This window comes from Ctenopharyngodon idella, chromosome 9, assembly GCF_019924925.1.
Source record: "Ctenopharyngodon idella isolate HZGC_01 chromosome 9, HZGC01, whole genome shotgun sequence".
NCBI classification, from domain to species: Eukaryota; Metazoa; Chordata; class Actinopteri; order Cypriniformes; family Xenocyprididae; genus Ctenopharyngodon; species Ctenopharyngodon idella.
In genome coordinates this window covers 871,501-897,378 of record NC_067228.1, presented here as the reverse complement: position 1 = coordinate 897,378, position 25,878 = coordinate 871,501, and the positions used below count along the sequence as shown (strand labels likewise).

Sequence of the window (25,878 nt, the reverse complement as noted above, 5' to 3'; positions counted from 1 at the left end):
CCAATCACTGTGTTTAAAATGACCCATTCGCCGGGTTAAAATGACCCATTCGCTGGGTTAAAACGACCCAATCAATCGCTGGGTTAAAACAAGCTTAGGCAAGCAATTTTTAAACAATAGTTGAGTCAAATAAAACTACCCAGCAGGTTTGTTCAAATCACTGGGTTAAAACAACCCATTCGCTGGGTTAAAATGACCCAATCAATCGCTGGGTTAAAATTACCCAATCACTGTTTAAAACGACCCAATCGCTGGGTTAAAACGACCTAATCAATTGCTGGATTAAAACAACCCAATCACTGTGTTTAAAACGACCCAATTGCGGTCCATTTGTCCAATTTCAACCCAATTTGTTTTTAACTCAGCATTTTTAGAGTGTAGGTTATTAATTAAAACAATTGAATAACTACTGAAAAGATAGTATGTGGTGACACTTTTCTTTCAAAACAAACTCTCAATTTCTTCTTTTTTAGCCCTGCTTCCAGTTCCCCCTAAAATGGCAAATTTATGAATTAATCTGAAAATAACAGAATTACTGTACAGAAACGGCCCAGTTTTAAAATCTTGAATATGTAGCTAATGAGAATCCCTTAAATTAGACTGTAAATGATTTGCCAACATTTGTTTCAATTTACGATAATTGTACTGTAATGCAATTTATAGAATGCAGAAAAAAAGTGTTTTACTTTATGATACTGTATTGTACAGTAACACATTAACACATAATAACACATTTGGCTGATGCATCATCATCATCATCATCATCATCAGCTTAACTATCTAAATGTTACAGTTTAAAAGTAAATCCACATTGTTATTCTTCCCTCATCTTACGGTATTTATTGAGACACAAAAAAAAGCACAATAGTGATGATAAAAGTGTCGACAAAAAGTGTCTTTTATTTTTCATACATTCATACTTTTATAAAATACTATATATATTAAAATCAAACTGAGTTAATTACATTGCATGATCTTCAGAATTGTACACATATTATAAATTAAACTGTGGTTTATTCTCTGAGAGTGAGTGATAAAAATACATTATGTAGCTTTTAGCTCTGTTGTCCAACGTCTGTTCGACCAGTTCTGCGTGACAACTTCAGGTTCTGAGTAAAAGCACAGTGACCCGATGAACGGACGTCCTGAGGTTGAGGTCCGTCTGGTGGAGCGGCGGCGGCGTGTCGGTCTTTAGCGCGTCAGACCGGTCTCATGACGTCCACAGTGAGTAGGCAGTAGTAAAGCTGAGGGCCAAAAGAAACGACAGCAGAAGCAGAAGAACCTTCTGCATCCACAGACACATCTCCAGCTTCTGCTCCAGCCGCGAGTTCGTCACCATAACACGCATCAGCTGGTGGAAACAAACATAATGACATTATTATTGTGGAACATTGTGCACCTAATTAAATGAGCATCATCTTTGGTGTCAAATTCTTACATTTTAATCAGTAAATTCAATTAAAATAGAAGACACTGTAAGACACTACAGCGCTGTTACCAATCAAATGAAGTTAGTATCAACAAAATTCATCTTTGCAATGCAGAGAATGACTGTTTAATGCTGCTCAGAGGGACACGAATGCAGTTAACCTGCAGTTACAAATGCATAAATGTTTTGATGTTTCAAATGTTGAATATTGATATTTGAAATTTTTAAAATGAAAAGATACTTTAAATATAAAATTAAAAGCACCAGTAGGTGGCAGCAATTCACTGTTAATGAGCGAGTCAAATTATTCATTGAGCGAGTCGAATTATTCAATTGAATTATTCATTCAACCAGTTCATTCATTCATATCCATTCTAACAGCTGATTCGTTCAGAGACGCTTTTGACTGTTTTAATCAGTGAGCCATTGAATCATTCATTTAACCGATTTGTTCAAACGGCTGATTCACTCAGAAATGCATTTGACTGTTTTAATCAGAGAGTCACTGAATCATTCATTCAACCGATTCATTCAAACGGATGATTCATTCAGTAATGAATCACCACTGCGTGTTGCTCAGAGATGCAAAATGTTGCTGTGGCTTTGTTTGGAACGATTTTCATTGGCGAAATGGAGCAAAAACAGGCAATATTGTGTCCAAAATGTAAGTTACTTAATTTTAACTTCTTGTTTAATGAACTGTTGTATAAAATCAATCGTGTTGATATTAGGAGAAAAAAACAGCACTCTTCCTGTGATATTGATTAACTACATGTTTGCCCCCATATCTTGAATTTTGGGGCTTTCTAACTACATTTTATTAGAGTAAATTAATTGTCACCATGTTTTTAGGAATAAAACTTTCTATAAATCAGGCGAATTATATATGAACAAACCTTCAGAATATAGATATGAATAAAACTGTGAAGTTTGGTGAAAGTAAAGCGGCGGAAGTGGAGATTTCTGACTGAAACTCACCACGTTTAAAGACTGAAATCTACAGACGCAAATAGATGTGTAAAAGGTCTAATAAAATAAACCCTTTGAAGTGTATTTTGGATGTTTATTTACCACTATTCTGAAAGAAGATGTGTTATGGAAACGAAATAGAGCAAAATCTCAAAATTAACCAGTGAATGAAAAAACATGTTTTTGCCTTATGAAAGTAAATAGAGTCAGTGTTGAAGAACAACAGCTCACCATCGTCTGCAGATCCTGCTGGTCATTGGTGGGCGTCACTGACGGACTCTCAAATGAATTGCTCAGAATAGACTTGGGACTCTCTAGGACGTGACAGCGTAGCCTGTGGGAAACATAGTTTGAAATAATATTCGTTTAATTCCTGGTTAAGCAAGCTAGAGCATCACTGAACACCATTTCTCATCTCCAGTCTCATTTCAAAGGCCTCGCGGCACTGACGCGTTCCTGACAGCGAGTCAAGCGTCAGCGGCTCGTCGTGACTGATGTGTGTCATGTTCTTTCAGATCACTGTTAGTGTGATTCTTGCTGTTTGCCTTTCAGAAGTTGCCACTACACTGTTTTCTCTTCGGTTCATGTGCCTGTTTACGGTTTATTATGGTTTTGACACTCAAGCGTAATTGATTGTTGGAATGTATCATGACATGAACATTTTATACATTGAACTGCAAACGCTGATACTGTATAAACTCCTATATATATATATAAAATGTGTGTGTGTGTGAGGCAGGTGTTTGACAGACGTCACCTGTGCTCCATGATTTTGGCTCTTGAAACCTCCTTCCAGAACTGAGATAACTCTGGGATGGTGGCTCCGGTGCTGCTCTCCATTTCTGCTGCCATGACCAGGAACCGGTCCTGCGGTGACGCCTGGAAACCTAAAACACACAAACATCAAATGATGCCGTAGTAGATGAAACACCATCCAACATGATGTCTTATTAGATTCATTTCATGCACATTCAAAATGATCTCCTACTCCAGTAGTTTGTTCAACACATCGTGCATTTCTGTGACTATTAATCATTCCAGGATAAGGATACTTAAAATTCATGAAACAGAGATTGGACTCGCAGAGCAATTGTCACTTGTTTAGTATATAAAGATTCAGGGTAGGTCTGAGGGACGAATTTGACATTCAACTGCTTCCAGATTAATCGCTTCATCTGCAGCAATATCTTAATTAGACTAACATGAACCAACAGTCTTGTGTGTCAGAAGAATAAAAGAACAGAAAGGCAGGTTATCGGTGTGGTCTTTACCTCCATGAAGTGAAACCACGATGTCCACACTGGCTCCAGGCTCACAGCTGCTGTTACTGGGCTTCACCCGGTACTTCTCTGGAGCTGTCGTCCGCACCTGCACACACAAAACCACCAATGAGACTAAATAAAGGGAACTAACAGTAAAGCAGTGTAGAGAGGGTGTAATGAGAGCAATCCCATCATCAGCGGATACAGCAGCCCCTTTAATTACTGTTACTGATCAGCTCTCAAGAGACAGTAGTGCCACTTCACAAACATTTAATGCTGTGAAATTAACACTTCAGATCCAGATAAAACAATATAGCTGCAAGCAGCAATTAAGAGGCCAAGCACAACAGAAGCAAACAAGGAAGCTCGCAGCAGACCAACAATGTCATAATGGACTATGATAACAACTGAGACAAAGACACTGCATGTTAATTTTGAAGTCAATCAGACCAACGGTACTGTAGTTAGAGCCAATTTCATTTTTTTGTTCAATTATAGCGCCACCAAGTGGTACAGTCCTACCTCTTTTTCTGAGTGTCCTCAGATTGCCCCCATACATAAGCGTGCCAAATTTGGTGAAAATATCTAATTTTGTTTAGGAGTTATAGACCTTTATATGTATGAACACACAAAAAATTACCCTTTTTTTTTTTTTTTGCCACTTATCAAATTTTTGACATTTGGCCTTTAACGTATTGTCAACGACCTATGTTTCCAATTTTCCTACGGTGGTTTCGTCTCAACTGGAGTAACGGTTTCAAAGATATTCATGAATGTTATTCAAACGCTAAATCACAACGTTGTACCAACCATAAGGCGAAACCTAGCATGTTCAGGAATAAGTCAACCACATCCAAAGTTATAAGCATGTAAATAATGTTTTCACCACTAGATGGCGCTGGCCCGAAACTTCTCAGGCTCCTTCAGGGCATCGTGCCGATGACCCATACCGAGTTTCATAATGATACGCTAATGCATTCATAAAATACAGCATTTTAGTCCAAAATTCAAAATGGCTGACGCCCAAAATGGCCAATATGGGACAATTGGATATCATTCGACTCGGCATGGCGCCCTGAATCTAACGAGAATCTAATGACTTTTATGATTTTTGGACAAACCATTCAGGAGTTATAAGCAAAAATAGCCATTTTTCGTGTATCAGAACCAGTAGGTGGCGCTGCGCCGGAAAGCAGCATGTAACCTCAGGTCATGCTTGTGATGACACGTACCAAGTTTGGTCTGAATACGATAAAGCGTTGAGGAGATAGAGCCTTACGTCTATTTTCGCAAGCACTACGTAAAATTCGTTTGCACGTTATTTGAGAATAGTTTAACGAATCGACTTGAATTCCATGGTGGCGCTAGAGGGGTTAAGTTAGACACTACAATATTGCTGTGGTTAATGTTGGGACTGACCTCTATCTGTGTGCCAAATTTCACAACTTTTTACAATACGGTTCTATGGGCTGCCATAGAAGAAACGGAAGAATAACTTTCTCCTGACGTCTTCAAAAGTGACATTTGAGCCTCACCTTGAAAGCCACGTGGTTTTTGGTGACGTTGTTGAGGACGATCAAACACTTCTTGTCTGACTCTTTAGCACCGAAGCTGAGCTCCTCTGATGGACTGAAAGAAAACACATGCACTATTATTAAGAACAGATCCACAACCTTTACTAATGGATTAATGGATGAAAATGTGAACGGTTTCCTGAAATATCGCACACTGAGTGACATGGTGTTCACATAACAGCCTGCATTCATTAGGAAACATGCTGGAAACGAAAAACCTGCTGAGCCGAACGGATTTCCATGGAATCCTTCAGCAGTGTGACTTTGTTCATGTTTGGGAGATACAGCTACACATCTCTATATCTCCATATTTATGTATTTGCTCTGAAATAGTGTTTGTTCCAATCAGAGGAAGCATCATTCGAATCTCAAGTAGATTCAAAATGTTTCAGGTGTAATATACAGTAAAAATCTATATAGTAAAATACAGTAAAGTTTTATTTTATTTTTTTATTTTTTTAACTAAATGAACACAAGGAACAATCATATTTAATTATTTTCATTGTAAATCTTTATAGTAAGGTTTCATTTGTTAACATTAATTACTTTCATACCATTTATTAATATAATATTTATGCATTTGGCAGATGCCTTTATCCACAATTGTGATTGTGATTATCACACAATTCAGACTTTATAACTTACAATTCGGACTTTATAACTCACAATTCGGACTTTATATCTCGCAATTCGGACTTTATATCTCGCAATTCGGACTTTATATCTCGCAATTCGGACTTTATAACTCGCAATTCGGACTTTATATCTTGCAATTCGGACTTTATAACTCGCAATTCGGACTTTATATCTCGCAACTCGGATTTATAACTCGCAATTCGGACTTTATATCTTGCAATTCGGACTTTATCTCGCAATTCAGACTTTATAACTCGCAATTCGGACTTTATATCTCGCAACTCGGATTTATAACTCGCAATTCGGACTTTATATCTCGCAATTCGGACTTTATATCTCGCAATTCGGACTTTATATCTCGCAATTCGGACTTTATAACATGCAATTGCAAGAAAAAAAAGTCAGAATTGTGAGATAAAAAGTTGCAATTACCTTTTTTATTTAGTGGCGGCAAAAGAAGCTTACATAATAAACAGCAATATTTACCTACATATATTAAATGAAAAATGACACATGGAAACTTTAATGAACATTAAGAGATGAAGCAAATGAATCATTGTACCAAAGTTTTGAATTGATTCACTGAATTGGACAGTATGAACTGAACCATGTAAATGAATCATCACACATATTCAGCAAATATTCCATATCTCACACCCAGCCCTAGTATTCGCATGAATTATTGTTCAATATTTATCCGACATGTTCTGCGTGAAACGCTGCAGAACGCATGGCCACCGCAGGGTTCGAGTAAAAGCCGTACATAGCAATCCAGTTATTTCAGTCATGGATCCCTGTGGATTTCTGGGAAACGCGTCCATTAGAAACATCAAAGCTGAGCAGCAGCGAGGCCGAGGCGAATCTCCTCCCTTTCATTTTCCACTGAAATCTCTCTACTCGGCCTCACCGAGTCACAATGTGAACAATCACCTGCGCAAAGTTCAAAAGATCCTGGCGGGATTACATTTCCCGGCTGTTGTTTACAGTAAAACTATTGTTATCTGGGAATTACAGTGCAGCCGTCAGGAACTGTTTTAACGGTCATGTGTTTTAACAAGGCTTTAGATTTGAGAATAAGGCAAGAAAACTGAACAAAAGGAGTTTTCCATGAACACATTTATTTGAAGAAGAGGCACGACTGCAGCTGAATGATAATTAATGCATGTATGGAAATTAGTGTGCAGCGTTAATTCATCACGCCCAGCTAGAAATGCTCTGTTTATTTACAGCCAGTAAATCTCAAGTAGAACAGTGCTGTATATACACACCATAAGGCAGTGGAAATGTCAAGTATATATTGTTAAAGTCACAATCAAATCAAAATGGACGGTTCCTATTTTTTTTTTATGGAATACTGCAGTATTTATTATAATCAATTATCCATGCGCATAATTATTTTGTTAAATTTTGAATCAGAATAACTCCCCATCCCTCTTGCAGCATCTTTTCTTTTCTCTGATGACGAGGGCGGGGCAACCTGTCACTTTATATCTCACAAGTCTGACTGTATATCTTGCAATTCTGACTTTCTATCACGCAAGTCTGACTTTATACCTCGCAAGTCTGACTTTATATCTCGCAATTCTGACTTTATACCTCGCAAGTCTGACTTTATACCTCGCAAGTCTGACTTTATATCACGCAAGTCTGACTTTATATCACGCAAGTCTGACTTTATACCTCGCAAGTCTGACTATCTCACGCAAGTCTGACTTTATCTCACAAGTCTGACTTTATACCTCGCAAGTCTGACTTTATACCTCGCAAGTCTGACTTTAAAAATAATTAAATGAGATGAAGCATCTTTCATTTGTAAAAGAATTTAAATAACTGGATTATACAGATATAACCATTACAACGTGATTATTTATTATATAAAATGTTCATTTTCAGATGAAATAAATATGAAGCATACCATTACCATAATATAAAATCCTAAAACCTTTGAAATGAGCATAATTTGACTTTAACAAATCAAATCTTTTCCTAAGAGGAGGTTCAGTTTTATATACAATCCACGAAATGTCTTTAACTTTTAAACACAATTCATTGTGAATTCGTTCAGTAGTTCAATTCATTAAAAGTTCAGAGATGATTTAAAAGAGACTCATTTGAACTTTGAAAGTTGATAAGTTTGATTAATTTCAGTGAATCAATTCATCGTCATTTTTTTCATATCAAAATGTTTTTATAATATCTGCAGGTAAATATTGACTATTTATTACTGTGACATTAGTGCATATAAATGAAAATGATTAAATATGATTCTTCCTTTAATTATTTTAACTATATTTTGACAGTATTTGACTGACGCAGCAGTGAATCAGACACCAGCACAGTGTTTACCTGATGTGCAGTAATGTGCCCTTGAATGTAGTTGTAGGTTTTCTAGCCCCTCTCAGTCGTCCAGGTTCTCCTCGGTCAAGATCATCTGACTTCTGACCGTCTTCAATGAAATTCACCTGCGGAACATCATGACATTTTGTATTTTTAGAATGTGATAACGCAAATGCATGACATCAGGTCTGATTTTGTGCACATGAATGTGATCAAATGCGCCAAAATCAACAAAATGTGTAGAATGAACACTGCATAAACGCTTTTAATTTTTAATGAGAGTTTATGGCAACAAATATGCAACTTTATACAAATTAACAGCAATGCTGTTTTATCTGGAAATTAATGTTTTGTATATTAAGTCACAGTGTAGAATGAACATTGTAATTTTTTGTCATTGATCTTAAAATGCAATTAATGAACAAAGCGTACAGTGACGCCCGTCTTCACCCTTTATTCAAATATCATTAAAGATTTTATAGTCATATTGTGTAGTTGTGCTTGGAGTCAATTGTTTTATTTGTGCAATGAAACATACCAAATTATGCAACATAATTTTTGGCCAGACTGTTGTATGAAGAAATTATAAACATGCAAAAAAAACAGAAAACCAACCAAATATTAATAAGTGATTATGTTGTAGTCAGTGTTTGCTGTTCCCTCTCAGCTTCTTGATTTTCTTTTTGCATAGTAAAATAAAGCAACTGGACATTTTTCATGGCTATTTATGTCAACACGAGCAACATGTGAGTCCCAACAGGATCAGTGGCATCAGCAACATGACGCTGAAATCAGAACAAAGGGCCAATGTGAACACGAGCCCTCGAGACATGTGGCTTCACACACCACTTTAACTACTGCAGGAACTTTTCTCCAGTCTCAGAGCGCCAATCACACTCATGGGAAGGTCAGGAAGATGAAACGAAAACTGCTGAACACACACTTTCTTTGTGCTCGTGCTGCACATGTGGGTGAAACAAAGATGAAGCGAAACTCCCACGTAATGTCGGCGTGACTGAAAAACAGATACTGGGAAATTATGTGTGTCTGGGGTTAAAGGGTCAAAGGTCACTTTGTCATTGGTTGCTACAATCGGCCGTATGATGCATTCATCGATTAAAGAGGCAGGTTTGATTTTATTTGAAATGTTCTGGACTTTATTCACTGTTTGATTGAAAATGTCAAAATTAAACAGCTGAAGTAGATTACATGAAATGTTTTTCACAAAATATTACATTTTACAATATGTCAGTAAATCAATCTATCAATCATTAGTGTCTATTCGTTATTTAATTGGTAACACTACAATAAGCTCCCATTAGTTAATGCATTGGTCAATACATTCGTTAGAGTATTTATTCTTTGTTGACATTAGTTAACAAAAATACAGCTGTTCATTGTTAGTTTATGTTAGCTCTTTTTGATTTTAATAATGTGTTAGTACATTTTGGAATTAACTTTAAGATGCTGTAGAAGTATTGTTTATGTTAACTAATGTGAAAAGTGTTACCAATTAATTGGTCATTAGTGATGAAATGATTATATTTTGGCACACACTCAGTATTAAATCACAGTATCGATCAGTAAAATCACTCATAATAAGAACAAACATTGTTTTCTTCTTCAGAAACAAATGGTGGAATAAAAACAGACTTGTGTTTCACACAGATGATCATTAGGGTTGTTAAATATCTTCTAATATATGAAATGTAAATGTGGGAAAGTCACATTCAGCTTCATTTTGATGGAGTGTTAGTGCAAAACTGAAATGATTCAATAGTGGCTGTATAATAACAATAACTCAAGATAGGTGCTTAAATTTCAGAGTGTGGTTAAAATGTCATTACGATACAATAATGAAGAAAGAAATCACATGACAGCAGTTCCTCTGTAAGGTCTCAGGGCTCTTACACACTCAGATGATGCGTTGTATGTGGTGAATTGAGTCGGATCAGCTTGAAATCAACTGGTTAGTGTTTGCCTGGATATGTTGCTGAAGAGTTAAAAGTTACAAAGTTTACTGCCTTGGAATCAATTGATTCACTGTGTCTTTGACACATTCAGACTCTGGGGAACCAGAATTGTTACATTTCCAAACACAATAATGATTCATTTAAGTGCTATTTATTAAAACAAATCTTTGCTTTGTGCATCTTTAACTACATGCGGTCATATGAAGAATCAGTAACTGCACTGATTAGAGTCTTTTGAGTTTTAAAACAATCGTTTGCCTTAAAATAAAAGTACAGTTCAATACGGTGTAAATGGATATTTTGAAAAAAAAAAAAAAAAAAAAATAGAGGTCCAAACAACACTCCAATTACTTTCATTATTTGGATAAAAAACAGCAAGATAATTTTAAAATATCTTCTGTGTTCCACAGATGAAATAAAGTAGCAGTTAATTGAATCATTCATTGAAAAGATTCGTTCTAAAATGCTGATTTATCAGTAATGAAACAAGTGAAGTATTTGGGTGAATCATTGAATCATTCATTCAAGAGATTCGTTCTAAAACGTTGATTTATCCAGTAATGAAACAAATGAAGTATTTGAGTGAGTCATTGAATCATTCATTCAAGAGATTCATTCTAAAACGCTGATTCATCCAGTAATGGAACAAGTGAAGTATTTGAGTGAGTCATTGAATCATTCATTCAAGAGATTTGTTCTAAAACGCCGATTTATCCAGTAATGAAACAAATGAAGTATTTGAGTGAGTCATTGAATCCTTAGGCTTGTTTGAGATGCATCGGCGCTGCACAGACCGATCAGCGTATGACATCAAAGTACCACGAGAGTGATTCAAAAGCATAAGGAGTCGTTCGCTCTCCAATCACTCTTGCGGTACTTTGATGACATACGCCGATCGGTCTGTGCAGCGCCGATGCATCTCAAACAAGTTATTCATTCAAGAAATTCATTCTAAAGTGCTGATTCTTCCAGTAATGAAACAAGTGAAGTCTTTATGAGTGAGTCACTGAATCATCACAAAAAATCGTGATTCTCAATTACATCTCTTTTGAATCTTTTTACATGCTTAATTCAGACTCACATCTCAGATAAAACAATTTAATTTGCTGTGAAGTTGTAGATTGAATCAAATTTGTTTCATAATTGACTAATTTTACAACAACGCTGTTATTGAATTGAACTGATTCAACATTAACTTGAGCTGAATAATGACACCATTGTCTTTAGAGAATTTGAATATCTCATATTTCATGAATTTTACAACATTAACTGTTATTTTCCTGTTTATTACAGTGAAGCTGCTTTGAAACATCTGTATTGTTTGTGTATGAAGTGCTGTAGAAATAAAGCTGACTTGTAGATTCAGTAACTTTGCAGGAACTGGTTCTCGATTTCCAACAACAGCAAACTTTAGTGTGTATGAGCCCTTATGAGTTTAAAACCATAACAACACAAAGATAATCATGTAAAATGGCAAAAATAACTTCTTCATTTAGCTCTGACTGATCAAACTGAATAAACCCCGTAACCAGACGGTAGTTTGTTAAAGTGAAATCAATCGAAGGCATTAAAATCATGTGCAATGCCACTGAAATGCTTGAAACTGGTGAACAAACAGAAGCGTCTTGTATGGTGTTGAAATGGAGTGGACACAGATGAATCTGGTTTTGCTCTGGAAACTTCAGGCACTTGAGGGTGTAGAAACATCTACAATGTCTTACCAGTCCTTGTTTTAAGACAGACAGACAGAGAGGGACATCAGAAACACGAGGGTAATCGAGCGCAACTGAGTTTTTCTCATTCATTTTTTTGCATAAGAATTTTGAAGATTCTTCAATAAAGAGTTTAAAGCCGGGAATCAAATCGAACAGATGAATCGCAAACATTTGATTTGAAGCAAAATAAAATTTTTGAAGAACACAACTGTGAACTTGCAGACAAGAATCAATTGATCTGTGGAGAATGACTGGGATTTTTACTTCTGATGCACTGGATTAGAGCCGCATGATTTAGGGAAAAAAATTACTTTGCAAAGTCATTTGCAAGTCAAGGCAAAATCCTTTTAGAGCTGAACGATTTTGGAAAAACTTGGGTGTGCATAATTGGGTTTATTCTTTACAAGAACCAACTCAAACCATAAAGAGTTTAAAAAAAAAAAAAACTACTTGACTTTTCATAGGCCACATTCATACTATTTTTTTATTTTTTATGGAAGCTTGTTTCCGGCATGAAATAAAAAGTAAAAAAGATAATTGCGACTTTTTAATGTCATAACTTTTTTTCTTGTAATTGTGAGTTGTAAAGTCAGAAGTAATTCTGACTTTATCTGACAATTCTGACTTTATAACTCGCAATTCTGACTTTATTTCTCGCAATTCTGACTTTATAATTCGCAATTCTGACTTTCTATCTCGCAATTCTGACTTTTTTCCCCTCGCAATTCTGACTTTTTTTCCTCGTAATTCGGACTTTATCTGACAATTCTGACTTTAACTCGCAATTCTGACTTTATAACTCGCAATTCTGACTTTCTATCTCACAATTCTGACTTTCTATCTCGCAATTCTGACTTTATAACTCGCAATTCTGACTTTTTTTCCTCGTAATTCGGACTTTATCTGACAATTCTGACTTTAACTCACAATTCTGACTTTATAACTCGCAATTCTGATTTTATATCTCACAATTCTGACTTTCTATCTCGCAATTCTGACTTTTTTCCCTCGTAATTCTGACTTTATAACTCGCAATTCTGACTTTTTTTCCTCGTAATTCGGACTTTAACTCGCAATTCTGACTTTCTATCTCGCAATTCTGACTTTATAACTCGCAATTCTGACTTTATAACTCGCAATTCTGACTTTATAACTCGCAATTCTGATTTTATATCTCGCAATTCTGATTTTATATCTCGCAATTCTGACATTATATCTCGCAATTCTGACTTTATAACTCGCAATTCTGACTTTATAACTCGCAATTCTGACTTTATAACTCGCAATTCTGATTTTATATCTCGCAATTCTGACTTTCTATCTCGCAATTCTGACTTTATAACTCGCAATTCTGACTTTTTTCCCCTCGTAATTCTGACTTTATAACTCGCAATTCTGACTTTTTTTCCTCGTAATTCGGACTTTATCTGACAATTCTGACTTTAACTTGCAATTCTGACATTATATCTCGCAATTCTGACTTTATATCTCGCAATTCTGACTTTATAACTCGCAATTCTGACTTTTTTTCCTCGTAATTCGGACTTTAACTCGCAATTCTGACATTATATCTCGCAATTCTGACTTTCTATCTCACAATTCTGACTTTATAACTCGCAATTCTGATTTTATATCTCGCAATTCTGACTTTCTATCTCGCAATTCTGACTTTATAACTCGCAATTCTGACTTTTTTCCCTCGTAATTCTGACTTTATAACTCGCAATTCTGACTTTATAATTCGCAATTCTGACTTTCTATCTCGCAATTCTGACTTTCTATCTCGCAATTCTGACTTTATAACTCGCAATTCTGACTTTTTTCCCCTCGTAATGCTGACTTTTTTTTCCTCGTAATTCGGACTTTATCTGACAATTCTGACTTTAACTCGCAATTCTGACATTATATCTCGCAATTCTGACTTTATATCTCGCAATTCTGACTTTTTTTCCTCGTAATTCGGACTTTAACTCGCAATTCTGATTTTATATCTCGCAATTCTGATTTTATATCTCGCAATTCTGACTTTCTATCTCGCAATTCTGACTTTATAACTCGCAATTCTGACTTTTTTCCCTCGTAATTCTGACTTTATAACTCGCAATTCTGACTTTATAACTCGCAATTCTGACTTTATAACTCGCAATTCTGACATTATATCTATATTATTATTATTATTATTATTAAATATTTTAAACAAAATAAAAATAAATTGTAATATAACTGGATTGTAAAAAAAACAAAAAAAAAAACCGTAAAATTAAAATACTAATTTTAAGTCTTCCACGCTTTTATTTTTACGGGTTGCCACATAAATAAATGCGCTGCCTGTTTCAGATTGAAGGCGCTGTATGTTCATTTACACGCGTGCGGCTCACCAAACCACTTGATTCACAGTAAATGAACCAAGCCGTTCTGAGACGCTTACACTGTATCATGAGCTACACAACAGCTTCCATCTGAGACCGCTAGCACATATATTTACTTACTTAAATCGAAGCCTGCTCAATTTGACAATCGTACAAAGCCATATCGCAATATCAATTTTTTTCCCAATATATCGTGCAGCCTTAAGGCCTGTTCACACCAAGGACGATAACTATAACAATAAAGATATTGTTTTTATTTTTAAAACCTTCTAAATATAAAAGAATAGCATTGTCCACAGTACAACTATAACAATAACGACACAGTGAAACGGTATCTCTGGAATCACTTTCAGAATGATTTTTTCCAGCTGATGAATGATAAAAACATTGACAGCCAATCAGAATCCATCCTGCTTTGAAGAGCTTGAGCAGTCAAAGCGTCAGCACTTAGAATAAACAGAACAGTCTAGTGAGGTGGTGTGGACGCTAGTTTTCATTTTTGGTGTGAACGGGCCTTTAAACTCGAAAATGAGTGAACATCTCAATCATGGGTGAAGCCTTTAAAAGCTTAATTTCTTGCCAAATAATTCATCTGAACCTGTGAGCTCAACTTGAGAGTTTGAGAGTCACATGATGAATCTGCAGTGATCAATGAGTTCATCTGAGTGCGTCAGTCGTCGTTCTCATAATTAGCATGTCCATTCGATGTGACGTCAATCAACACGTCTACTAACAGACACACTAACAGAACAGAAGATTTGATCAGATCAGGGCTGAATGATGATGACGGATAAGCAGCACAATGCACTGGGTTTGAAAGAGAGTTATAAAAATACAGGAATGATGACTTGAATAGCTCTTTCTGAAAAGAATTAATCATTCTAGAATGAATAGGGGAGAACAGCTGCATAGAAAATGAAAAGAAAAAAATTACTTACTTTTTTCTTTAAAGGGCTGAACGATTTTGGAAAAACTTGGGAAAAAATGGGTTTATACTTTACAAGAACCAACTCAAACCATAAAAAGTAAAAAAAAAAAAAAAATCCACTCGAGTTTTCATAGGCCACATTCATATATATCTGACCAATTCAATGTGAATATACAATAATAATAATAATGATTTTATTGTGATTATTATTAAATATATTAAACAACAAATTCTAACAATATTATTGGACTGTAATATAAAATTACAATACTAATTTTAAGTCTTATTTTCCTCATTTTCAAACTGTATGTTTTTATGCAGGAGCTCACAGGTTTGAAAGAGGGTTAATATCATAAACAAACTATTAAAAACATTTCTGTTCATTTAAAAAAAGCTGCAATAAAATATAAATAGTTGGAAAACTTAAACTAAACAAATTAAAAACGTTGCCTTGGCAATAAACTGGTAAGTTTAAGTTGATGCACTAAAATTGTTAAAGGGGTCATGAACTTTTTTTTAATTATTTTTTTATTTTTTATTTTATAATGTTTCCTGAGGTGCACTCATAATGCAAAAAACTGTCATAAATTAGAAATAAATGGCCATTTTCTTTTGGCCCTCTGATTTAAACGCTCTGTTTTAAGGGGCGTGTCTGCTGTGAGACTTCAGTGTAAACGCCCACTGCTGTGATTGGCCGACATCTTTGCATATGAAATAAGTATTACATGTGGAACCCTCTAGAATACTTTTACTATGTTTTTACTATTACAGCTGTCGAGATTAACGAATCGTGAAAAGTGTTGATTATTTCATTATATGTAGATCTGTTCCATCACATGGAAGCATTGAGCAGATGACACATGAATGCAGTGCAACGCGATTTCTGCACTCTCACGAATGCTTTCACCATAACTAACAATGCAAACAGGATGTAAATACATATGTAAATACAGAAAGTGGTTCATTGTGCAGTGTAACAGTGTCACTGATTATAAACGAATCCGCGGTAAGATGAAGTGAACAAAGGATGGGCTCTGGAACTTCATTAAAAATAAAGTTCATCCACTCTTTCCTAATGTTGGGACCAGAAGGAAGGCAAAGCAAAGACTGTTTTTTCCACAACTTGGCACTGCGCAGCGTCTTGTTGTCTTCAGAGCCATCTTTAACGTTTCTGCGTAGACCTGCGTTTACTTGCATGCGTGAATCAGTGGGCGGGGCTAAACAGGCAGTGATGTAGAAGTAGGTGTTTATCTTCTGTGGAGGCGGTGCTTAGCCACACTATTGTCATAATATGGCTTCAATATAAGCTGTTTTTAGATTAACAAGAAAGTTTTGATCAAGGGAATTTTGATTTCTCAGTTCAGCGCACCTCTCTTCCAATAAATCATAAATTGACGTTGTGCTTTGTTACTTTTGATACGAAGAAGGTCAGCTTTCAATTTCTATCAATATTATAACAAAATTCAAGCAATAAATGTGGTTTTGTGGTTCTTTAATGTCCCGTTATATTGCTGTAGCGCGGTCATCTCTTCCGCTTTACTACTAGTTACAGCACCAAATAAACATGAATGAACATCAGAAGGTTTTGATACACTCGCGCTGTGATTGACAGCTTCCGCCATTATAAAGAGAGCGTTCTTTGATCGCTTTCTGTATACAATTTAAATCACAATTCAAAAACGCATACTCAGTACATATAAAACGATCTGAAATAACAGTAAAAACAGTTACTCACACTTGTGTGATGCGACATTACTGTCTGATCCAATATAGTCGGCACATCACCGTCTTTTAGTTTCAATCTTGCTGAAAATCCTGTGTCGAATTGTGCCTTGTTTGTAAACGAATCCGCGGTAAAATGAAGTGAACAAAGGATGGGCTCTGGAACTTCATTAAAAATAAAGTTCATCCACTCTTTCCTATTGTTGGGACCAGAAGGAAGGCAAAGCAAAGACTGTGTTTTTCTACAACTTGGCACTGCGCAGCATCTTGTTGTCTTCAGAGCCATCTTTAATGTTTCTGCGTAGACCTGCGTTTACTTGCATGCGCAAATCAATGGGCGGGGCTAAACAGGCAGTGATGTAGAAGTAGGTGTTTATCTTCTGTGGAGGCGGTGCTTAGCCACACTATTGTCATAATATGGCTTCAATATAAGCCGTTTTTTGGATTAACAAGAAAGTTTTGATCAAGGCAATTTTGATTTATCAGTTCATGACCCCTTTAACTGGAAATAAATAACTAAAAAAAAACTAATAATAAATTAAACCTAAATTAAAAAAATAAAAAAAATAATAAAATGACAAAAGCACATGAAGAAAAATCAGAAAAAATGAACTCTTTCCCCACCAGCGTTTTCAAAAGGAAGAACAGAATCTCTGCTTTTAAACAAAAATAAACATTTTATTCTAGCTTCATGCATTCTTTTTTTTGTGTGTGAATCAGCTGCTTCAGTTCTTCTAAGTTAAAAAATGATAAATTATTTGTTTGTGTCGTCAAAAACTCTCTCTGTAAGTTTTATGTTTTAGTAAAAATATACATGGGTAAATACTGCTGTTTAAGATTGAACATTTATTGAACATTGTCTAAAGGCTGAAAAATGTCACAGATAGTTTTATTATTATTATTATTATTCATAGTGTCCAGCCCTAGTTAGGAGTCTATTCACCTGACATTAACCTGATCACATGTGATTATCATCTCACTAAGAAGACAGAGAGAGATTACATGGAAAGAGGAGCTTCAGTTCAAGGTCTCGGCCGCGTTATTACAGCTGCAGCATCAGCATGCTTTGATTTGATTTCAACACACAAGTTGTGGGAGATGAGTTTTGATTTAGAAGCAAATGCATGCTTTAATGCATGATTGAATCAAAAGTATGAGAAGAATTCACAGAAGTTCAAAAAGTAAGAAAACAATCACTGTTAGAAACAGCAGTAAATCAGGTATAGAGGAGTTAAATCTCACATGTCTGGGCCACATTTCAAAATCAAAAGAAGGAAAATAACCATGATGCAAAAATGTGTGTATGTAAAATGCACTGCAAAAAATCTTGCAAAATATAATTTCTTTGGATTTTTGGGGAAACGTGACCTGGACATGAGGAAACGGGGTATACCTTCTTTGGTTTGATGGAATGCTCAGAATTGAAACTGGACTCGAGAGTGTCTTTGGACTCGGACTCTAAATCCTTGATGTCACTCTCATCCTCGCTGACGATTGGACCGTTTTCACAGATTGGAGACTGGAAGTCGTCGTCCGGCAGAGGCGGATAACTGTACTTGAATTGGTCCTATTAGATTAAAAACAAAATATTAACAAATCTTAAAGCCGTATTTTGCTTAACGCTACAGATGGGTTGAAAATATTGATTTCTTGAAATTAACTGATTCTTTACTAAACATGATTTGCAGCGCACCTCTCTTCCGATAAATCATAAATTGACGTTGTGCTTTGTTACTTTTGATACGGAGAAGTGTCAGCTTTCAAATTCTGTCAATATTATAACAAAATTCAAGCAATAAATGTGGTTTTGTGGCTCTTTAATGTCCCGTTATATTGCTGTCATCTCTTCCGCTTTACTACTTGTTACAGCACCAAATAAACATGAACATCAGAAGGTATATTGAAAGAAAAAGTACAACTTAGTGAAATTAATCATGTCTCATATGATCGATCAATCAGTGTTTCAACCACAGAAAGACGTCAATAAAACAGCTTAAGAACAATGTCACGTAACAGCACATTTACCTCAGAAAAGCCATTCAACGACCATAAACTCAATAGTAAAACGGGTATGTATTATATAAAAAATAATATTCGAATTGCAAGCTTGTGAATTGAAATGGAATCATGAAATGTGTGTCAAAGCCCAGTCCAAAGTAATCTTCCTCTCATTTTTACGCACCGTTCCTCCCATGTACGGTGGAAGGTGCTCGGGGTCGACGTACGTCTGGATGTCACTCTTGGTGACGAACTTGAGCTTACTGATGGCATCAGGGCCGAGCCACGTCTTCACTATCTTCCAGGCAGCTGACACACAAAAGACAAGTTAGGACAAATGAACTGCTGGACCAGACATCACTACAAAGAACCAATCACAACTCACCATTCATGATCCAAGGCATCTCGTACATGATCATTTTGGCTGTGATTAAAACAAAAACACATAAAAATGTTTAAACAAACCAACATTTGATAATCTTGAAACAAGACATTTTGGAAATCTCTCTTTATAATACAGAAATTTCCCAAACTTTTTTTTTCAGCTGAATCCCTTTGAGCTAAAATAATTATTTCAAGTGTCCCCTGAGATTTTAAGTTAATATTTCAATGATTTATCAACACATTCACATGTTCATAGTTCTCTTGATTTATGGTCATGTGACATGCAGGTCAACAAATAAAATTTCAAAATAAAATTTTTAAATAAAAAATAAAAAGAATAAACAGAATACACTCACAAAGAAACTTTGGATAGTACACTTTGAAGCAATTAATGATATATTTCACAAAGTCCATATCCTAGAAGAGAAGAATATAGGAAAGAACGTTAGACGCAGCAACATACAAAGTCAAGAACAGCAGATTTATGTTGCCAGGCAGGATTTGTGTTTCTACAGTCAGCAGTTATAATCATAAAAAGTCATCATTTAAATTATTGGTGGCGCTAGAGGGTTTTAAGTAGAGACCCTAAAGTTGTTGTGAATAATGTTCGTATCCTTTGCAATAAATGTGCCAAATTTCATGATGTTTCTCCAAGCGGTTCTTGGAGTTTTTCCATTTCTTCATTGATTTAATGTCTAATTCTTAGAGCTGGATGGCATGATGGTGTATATACTGTGTAACAGTAGAGATTTTGCTATATCATTCATACCACGGTAAATATATTTGCCTGTCTAGTAGTGAGCAAGACTATGGAAGCTTGTTTCCACCATGAAATAAAAAATAAAAAAGGTAATTGAGATTTTTATCTCACAATTCTGACATTTTCTCTCAGAATTGTGAGTTATAAAGTCAAAATTGCAAGTTATAAAGTCAGAATTGTGAGATAAACTTGCAATTGTGTGTTATGATGTGCAATTGTGAGGGAAAAAAGACTATATCTCACAATTCTGAGAAAAAAAGTCAGAAACTTGCGAGTTTATATCTCTTAATTCTGAGAAAAAAGTCAGAATTGCAAGATACAAAGTCAGAATTGCATAATAAAATCTCGATATTGCGAGAAAAAAGTCAGAATTGCGACTTTATATCTCACAATTCTGACTTTATCTCGCAATTGTGACTTAACTTGCAATTACGAGTTTAACTCTCACAATACTGAGAGATTTTATATATATAATATATCTGAATTGTGAGATAAAAAGTCACAATTAACCTTTTTTATTTTTTTATTTAGTGGCGGAAGCAAGCTTCCATACAAGACTGCTTTACATTATTATAAAATTTTTGTTCATGAAGTAAAAAAAAAAAAAATGCTTTTTGTTTGTAAAGCATTTTATTCACTGGGATTATACAAAGAAATAGACATAAAATCCAAATTTACCACCAAAATTATTTAATATATAAATAATTTTTCATTGAATTGTTGAATATATAGGAATGTATTTCAGTGAAAGCGTTTGTTACTGACCCATTTCTTAAAGACTAAACCTATTGCCTCAAGTTGAACTGTAAAGCTGCTGTTAATCCATTAGTTAATTAACTGTTAAAAGTCACCATTAGGGGTCAAATCTATCCAAACACCAGACCACACCGCTCAACCAGCACTGAATGCCCACACTGATCAACCTGAACACTACTAGACTGTACTACAACTGGTTAATCATTCTGATCTGAACAGGTTGTGCAATCCTGGTGTTTACTGAATGCTCGAGTGACCTTTCGCTTCGTTTGTTGTTGAGGCTTACATTTGCTCTCCATATTCATTCCTGGAAGCAACAAGCTTTTGCATTACTGACATTTCAATGAAAGATTATTACAAGAAAACAATAGAATACTTTTTATATGGAATATTTATTTGAAAACCAAGTATCTTGACGTGGTCACTGTTATAATTGGTGGAAAGCAACTTTTTTCTATTTTTATATGAAGAAATTTTCCAAGAATCAGAGTTAATATTTTGAGCTAATGGTGGCGCTAGAGAGCCTAAAGTTGGTGTGAATAATGTTCAGATCCTTTGCAATAAATGTGCCAAATTTCAGTTTCTCCAAACGGTTGTAAGTGTTTAAACACGACATTCAGTACTTTAGTACCACTTATAATGCAACATAAAGCTCAAAGAAATCACATATGAAAATAAAAGTTCACACTTTAAGGGAAAGAAACTACCTTAACTCATAAACAGAAATTAAATTATTAATTTTAATTAAAAAAAAAAAATAAAAAAAAGTTCCATTTTAGTTTGTATATATCTGATCAAAGTATGTCTCCATTAAGGTTGTAATGGTTCAAATTACTTACGTTCGTTTTGTATCAATAAAAAAAAAAAAAAAAGAGAGAGAGAGAGAGAGAGCAAATAATTAAACTAAAAGCAAAAGCACAAATATATAGAACCCCAAAAGGGACATGGTGGTGGAAAAAAAAAAAAAAATGAGATGGGAGGAAAAATGATAAATCAATGCAGTGTTCTCTTGCAAATGTTATGCGTTCCTCCGAGAAATTTTGTGTTCGCTCTCAAAACCTTTGCGTTCCCACTAAAAACTTTGCGTTTGCTTGCAAAACAGTAGTTTTCAGGTACAGAAATTGATTTAAGTTACAAAAGTTATTCAGTAAATGATTTCTTTGTCATTTGTTGTTTCATTAACAAACACAGACAGCAGCAGGAATATTAGGCTGCTGTCACTTTAAGACCTCATGCACGGATCCAATATACTGATACTGAACACATGCGTTGTTTTTCTCGACTGTTTACGTTCACTTAAGACATAACTTACTATGTTTGCTAGGACACTTTGCAAGACAGGCATGTTTTGGACATATTTTTGTGTGAATTTTGTCCATTCAAGCGCAAGAAGAGTTAAAAGAGAACTTAATTTAGTATTCGCACGCTGTCTTGAGATGCGGCTTTCTGGGTGCGCACGCAAAACTTCTCTCACAGCGCGCATGAGTTCTCTTTCGCGTCTTCTGGCGCTTGGATGTTTTTTCAACAAACCATATTATAGATGCGTTGTCAGATTTAAGATTCACCGCGGTTCGATATTTTACAGAGAACCGTTACACCCCTAGTCTCTATGGTAAAGACACCTCCACATGACAGTCCTTCATATTATAAACATGCAAAACCAATTTACAGTCATATAAGATAAGCATTAATGGAGCAAATTAAAGCGCACACTAATTCCCCTGTATAAAACTGGCATTAGGTTTGATTAGGCTGCGGCTTTGGCCGTCCAGCAGCATTAAACGACTGCGTTTCTGCTGCAGAAACATGAGACGGGGAGATTTGCAGTTTGACGGGAAACTCTCTCGGATTAAGCAAGCGAGTTGGATTGACCAAAGGGATTTAAAGGCCACGTTAATCTGCAGAGTGTTAAACCAGTGAACGGCGTCTGTCCCTCTGCACCTTCGACTCATACAGCTAATGACCTTAAAATGTCTGCCAGAGGGTCAATAACGGCCCAAGACTAATCAGAACAAATTCAAACGAGGTTCACTTGTTTTTATCGGTTTATGCACTCTTGTGACTGGGGAAAAATACTAATATTGGGCTATAAATATTATTTGTGTTTCATGTTCTTTTGAAAGAGAAATGCTCTCTATCTATATATATATAAATATTTAACATTAAATATTTATAATTTTATTTGTGCAAAACCAGCAGAGTGTAGTGTTGTCAGGATTGAAACCTTTTAGAACCGACTTTGGTCATTTTATTTTAAGGTGACCTGAGCATGTAGAGTAAAGTGAAGAACTTACTATATTACTGAGTCCAGACTCAGACATGTCGAACACGACCGTCAGTGGCATTCCAGGCTCACGTTTGGCGTAGCGCTCCAACCAGAACGCCACATACCTCTTCTTATCCAGTATCATCTTGGCATCCTTAACATGGAGTTTCACTCTGAACCAGACTGCATTCAAAACAGACAGACGGAAAGAAATACAGATGGATGGATATCATTTATTGATTCTTCAGGGGAAATTCAGTGCAAGTAAATGCTGCATTTGTAATAAAAATCACTTCATTTACACCAAGACTGGGTAAGAAGAATATATATATCTAAATAAATATTTTTTTTTTTTAATTATATATATATATATATATATATATATATATATAATATATATATATATATATAAATCTTTAGATTTTAGTATAATTGAATATATAAAAAATAATACTAAAAACAAAAATTATGTATGTATATATATATAAGGTATAGTAAATGTATGAATTATACTAAATAATAAAAATGTACTACTTATATAAACATTTAGATTTATTTATATACATATATGTATAATTATTTAGCTTTTTAGTATAATTGAATATAAAAATACTAAAAACATACAAAATATTATATATATATATATACACACACACACACACACACTTTAGATTTTTAGTATAATTGAATATATAAAAATAATACAAAAAAATTATATATATACTTTATAGTACATTTATAAATTATACTAAATAAACTATATTAATTCTATAAACATTTTAATTTATTTATATAATTATAATAAATTATACTAAAAATATACAAATGTATATATATTTTTTTTTTCTGGTGTTTTTTTAAACTTAGGTTGATTTACTTGCTCTGTAATGACATGAAAAGTTTTCCCCCTCTAATTAAAGATCCATCATTTCAACCAAACACTCACTGTAGTTATGAAGATTCAAAATTAAATCAGTAAAAATCTATTTTCAGATAATTGAGGCATTATTTCCACTGTTTTTCACTGAATTTTTAAAAGCATGTTTCATCGCTATGAAGACACACTGAACTGTGGTTATAACATGCGAAAGGAAATTTAAACTCCACCTACAGAGTTTATTTCCTTCTTTGTCATAGCCGTGAAGGTAAACCGCGCCGCTCTCGAACATCCACCTGGGAATACTGCTCTCCACGAGATCTACAGGAAGAAGAAAACAAAAATAAAATACCATTCATTCATCACATTTTCTTCCTGAGTCATCACAACAGTATCAGTTGAGGCCGCTTGCAACACAGTGAACCTAATGGCACATTTGATAAGTGAAAATCAACACCGACTCTATTTGTTTTGGTGGCAATGAAAGTTATTTTGTTGCACAAATCAGCTGAAATGATTGAATTAACACACTGAAGCTTTTAAGGATGAAGTCCAGACAAGAAGAGGATTGTGTCGTGCTCAAGATCAGCAGCAGAGCTCAGACAAAATACAATAAGGGTCTTCATTAGAAAGTAAAGCTAGCACAAAACCGTTCTTGTCAACCGTTATGATCTATTTGCCATTCTTTAAATCTCTATAAATGTTAAACAGACAAAGCGTAAAGTCATTATGCACTATTCACCCATAAGGAACTCATGTTGTCATTGGTTTAAAGTTGTCATAAGTTTTCATTTTCTTTTTGGTAAATGTGGCCTGGACATGACATTTCACAAGATTCACACAACAGCAACTGTCATGCATGTGAGTAGCTTCCTCATTTCAGCCTGTTCTGTAAAAAACGCATGCATACCGTTCAGATTAAACTCTTTCCTCCACTGCAAGCTCTCGTCGATCATCTTTAAGGTGTCTTCCACCACAAAATGTCTCCATGTGAGGTAGCCTTCGACCAGAGCATCATCTTTCAGAAGTTTCTCCAGGTCTCTGCTGTCATATTTGTCTTGGGATTCTGTGAGAATGAGTTAGTGACAGCAGCGCAGGGTTTGAATTAGTTATAGTGTATATATATGTATATACATAAACATATATATATAAACATAAACACACTACTCTGACACTGCACAATACAAGTTATAGGTCTAAAACTGAGGAAATGTTATTTACATGAGAGTATGTTTTCAAACTACAGCCCAGAAAAACTTATATCTCTCTAGTGCGAGTTTTACAACAGCAAAAATGAATTTTGATTTCTGACAGTTGAATCTAACAGCTGTGACATCAAATATTAAACATCTGCTCTCATAATGATGCTTCACCGAAACGGACATGATCCACAAAAGTGTTAAATGTCATTGTGGATACTTTTTAATATTTAATATCTGAATTAATGTGCAATTATGATGAGATCAACACGTCTGTGATGAATGTTATTGTGCTGATTATGAACTTAGCGCACTGCTAACTCACCCTCAACATACTCGCTTTTAAACCTCTGTCGTGTTTCTTCGATCTTGCTCTCGATGTCCTTTTGGAGAGAGCGAAATAGTAATTATAAATCCATTTCATGTGAGAATAAAACGCGTAATACTTGTTTTGTTTCGCTGTCTGATTACCTGCTCTGATTCCGCCTGTCCAGCCTCCGCCATGATAGTGCTCACTGTCAGTCAGCAGTGGCCTGGTCTTCAGCGGAACAGATCGCAGACTCCGTGAAACTGGACACATGATGACGCCATGTTGGCTCTGAGATGTCCAACTAACCTTTGAACGGGCTTGTGCAGCAAGATAAAGTTCCTTTGATATGCTCTGGCAATTAAAGGCAAATGATTGCATCATGTGCGCGATCCAAAAGCAGTAAAAGCCTATGAC

General features: G+C 35.1%; 2 protein-coding genes across 2 annotated transcripts in view; one reads left to right on the top strand and one right to left on the bottom strand.

The window, feature by feature from the left end:
* The window catches only part of fancb (FA complementation group B), a 45,563-nt gene that overhangs the window by 4,694 nt on the left and 14,991 nt on the right, over positions 1-25,878 (top strand). The gene's annotated exons all lie outside the window — the stretch shown is intronic.
* On the bottom strand, positions 869-25,878 carry mospd2 (motile sperm domain containing 2). Its single transcript, XM_051906126.1, has 15 exons — positions 25,626-25,878; positions 25,480-25,537; positions 24,866-25,021; positions 24,190-24,276; positions 23,107-23,261; positions 19,653-19,713; positions 19,298-19,336; positions 19,097-19,221; positions 18,308-18,481; positions 8,217-8,332; positions 5,196-5,289; positions 3,670-3,766; positions 3,156-3,285; positions 2,630-2,732; positions 869-1,351 (listed from the first exon to the last, which is right to left on the bottom strand). The coding sequence occupies exons 1-15, from the start codon at positions 25,656-25,658 to the stop codon at positions 1,211-1,213; spliced, it is 1,569 nt and encodes a 522-aa protein (XP_051762086.1). The 5' UTR covers positions 25,659-25,878; the 3' UTR covers positions 869-1,210.

Excerpts from the sequence above, each read along its gene's own strand:
- mospd2 (XM_051906126.1), bottom strand. The coding sequence starts at position 25,658 with ATGGCGGAGGCTGGACAGGCGGAATCAGAGCAG. Across the intron at positions 25,538-25,625 it reads GACAGGCGGAATCAGAGCAG|GACATCGAGAGCAAGATCGA; the intron begins GTAATCAGACAG and ends TCTCTCCAAAAG. Across the intron at positions 3,286-3,669 it reads CGTGGTTTCACTTCATGGAG|GTTTCCAGGCGTCACCGCAG; the intron begins GTAAAGACCACA and ends TGTGTGTTTTAG.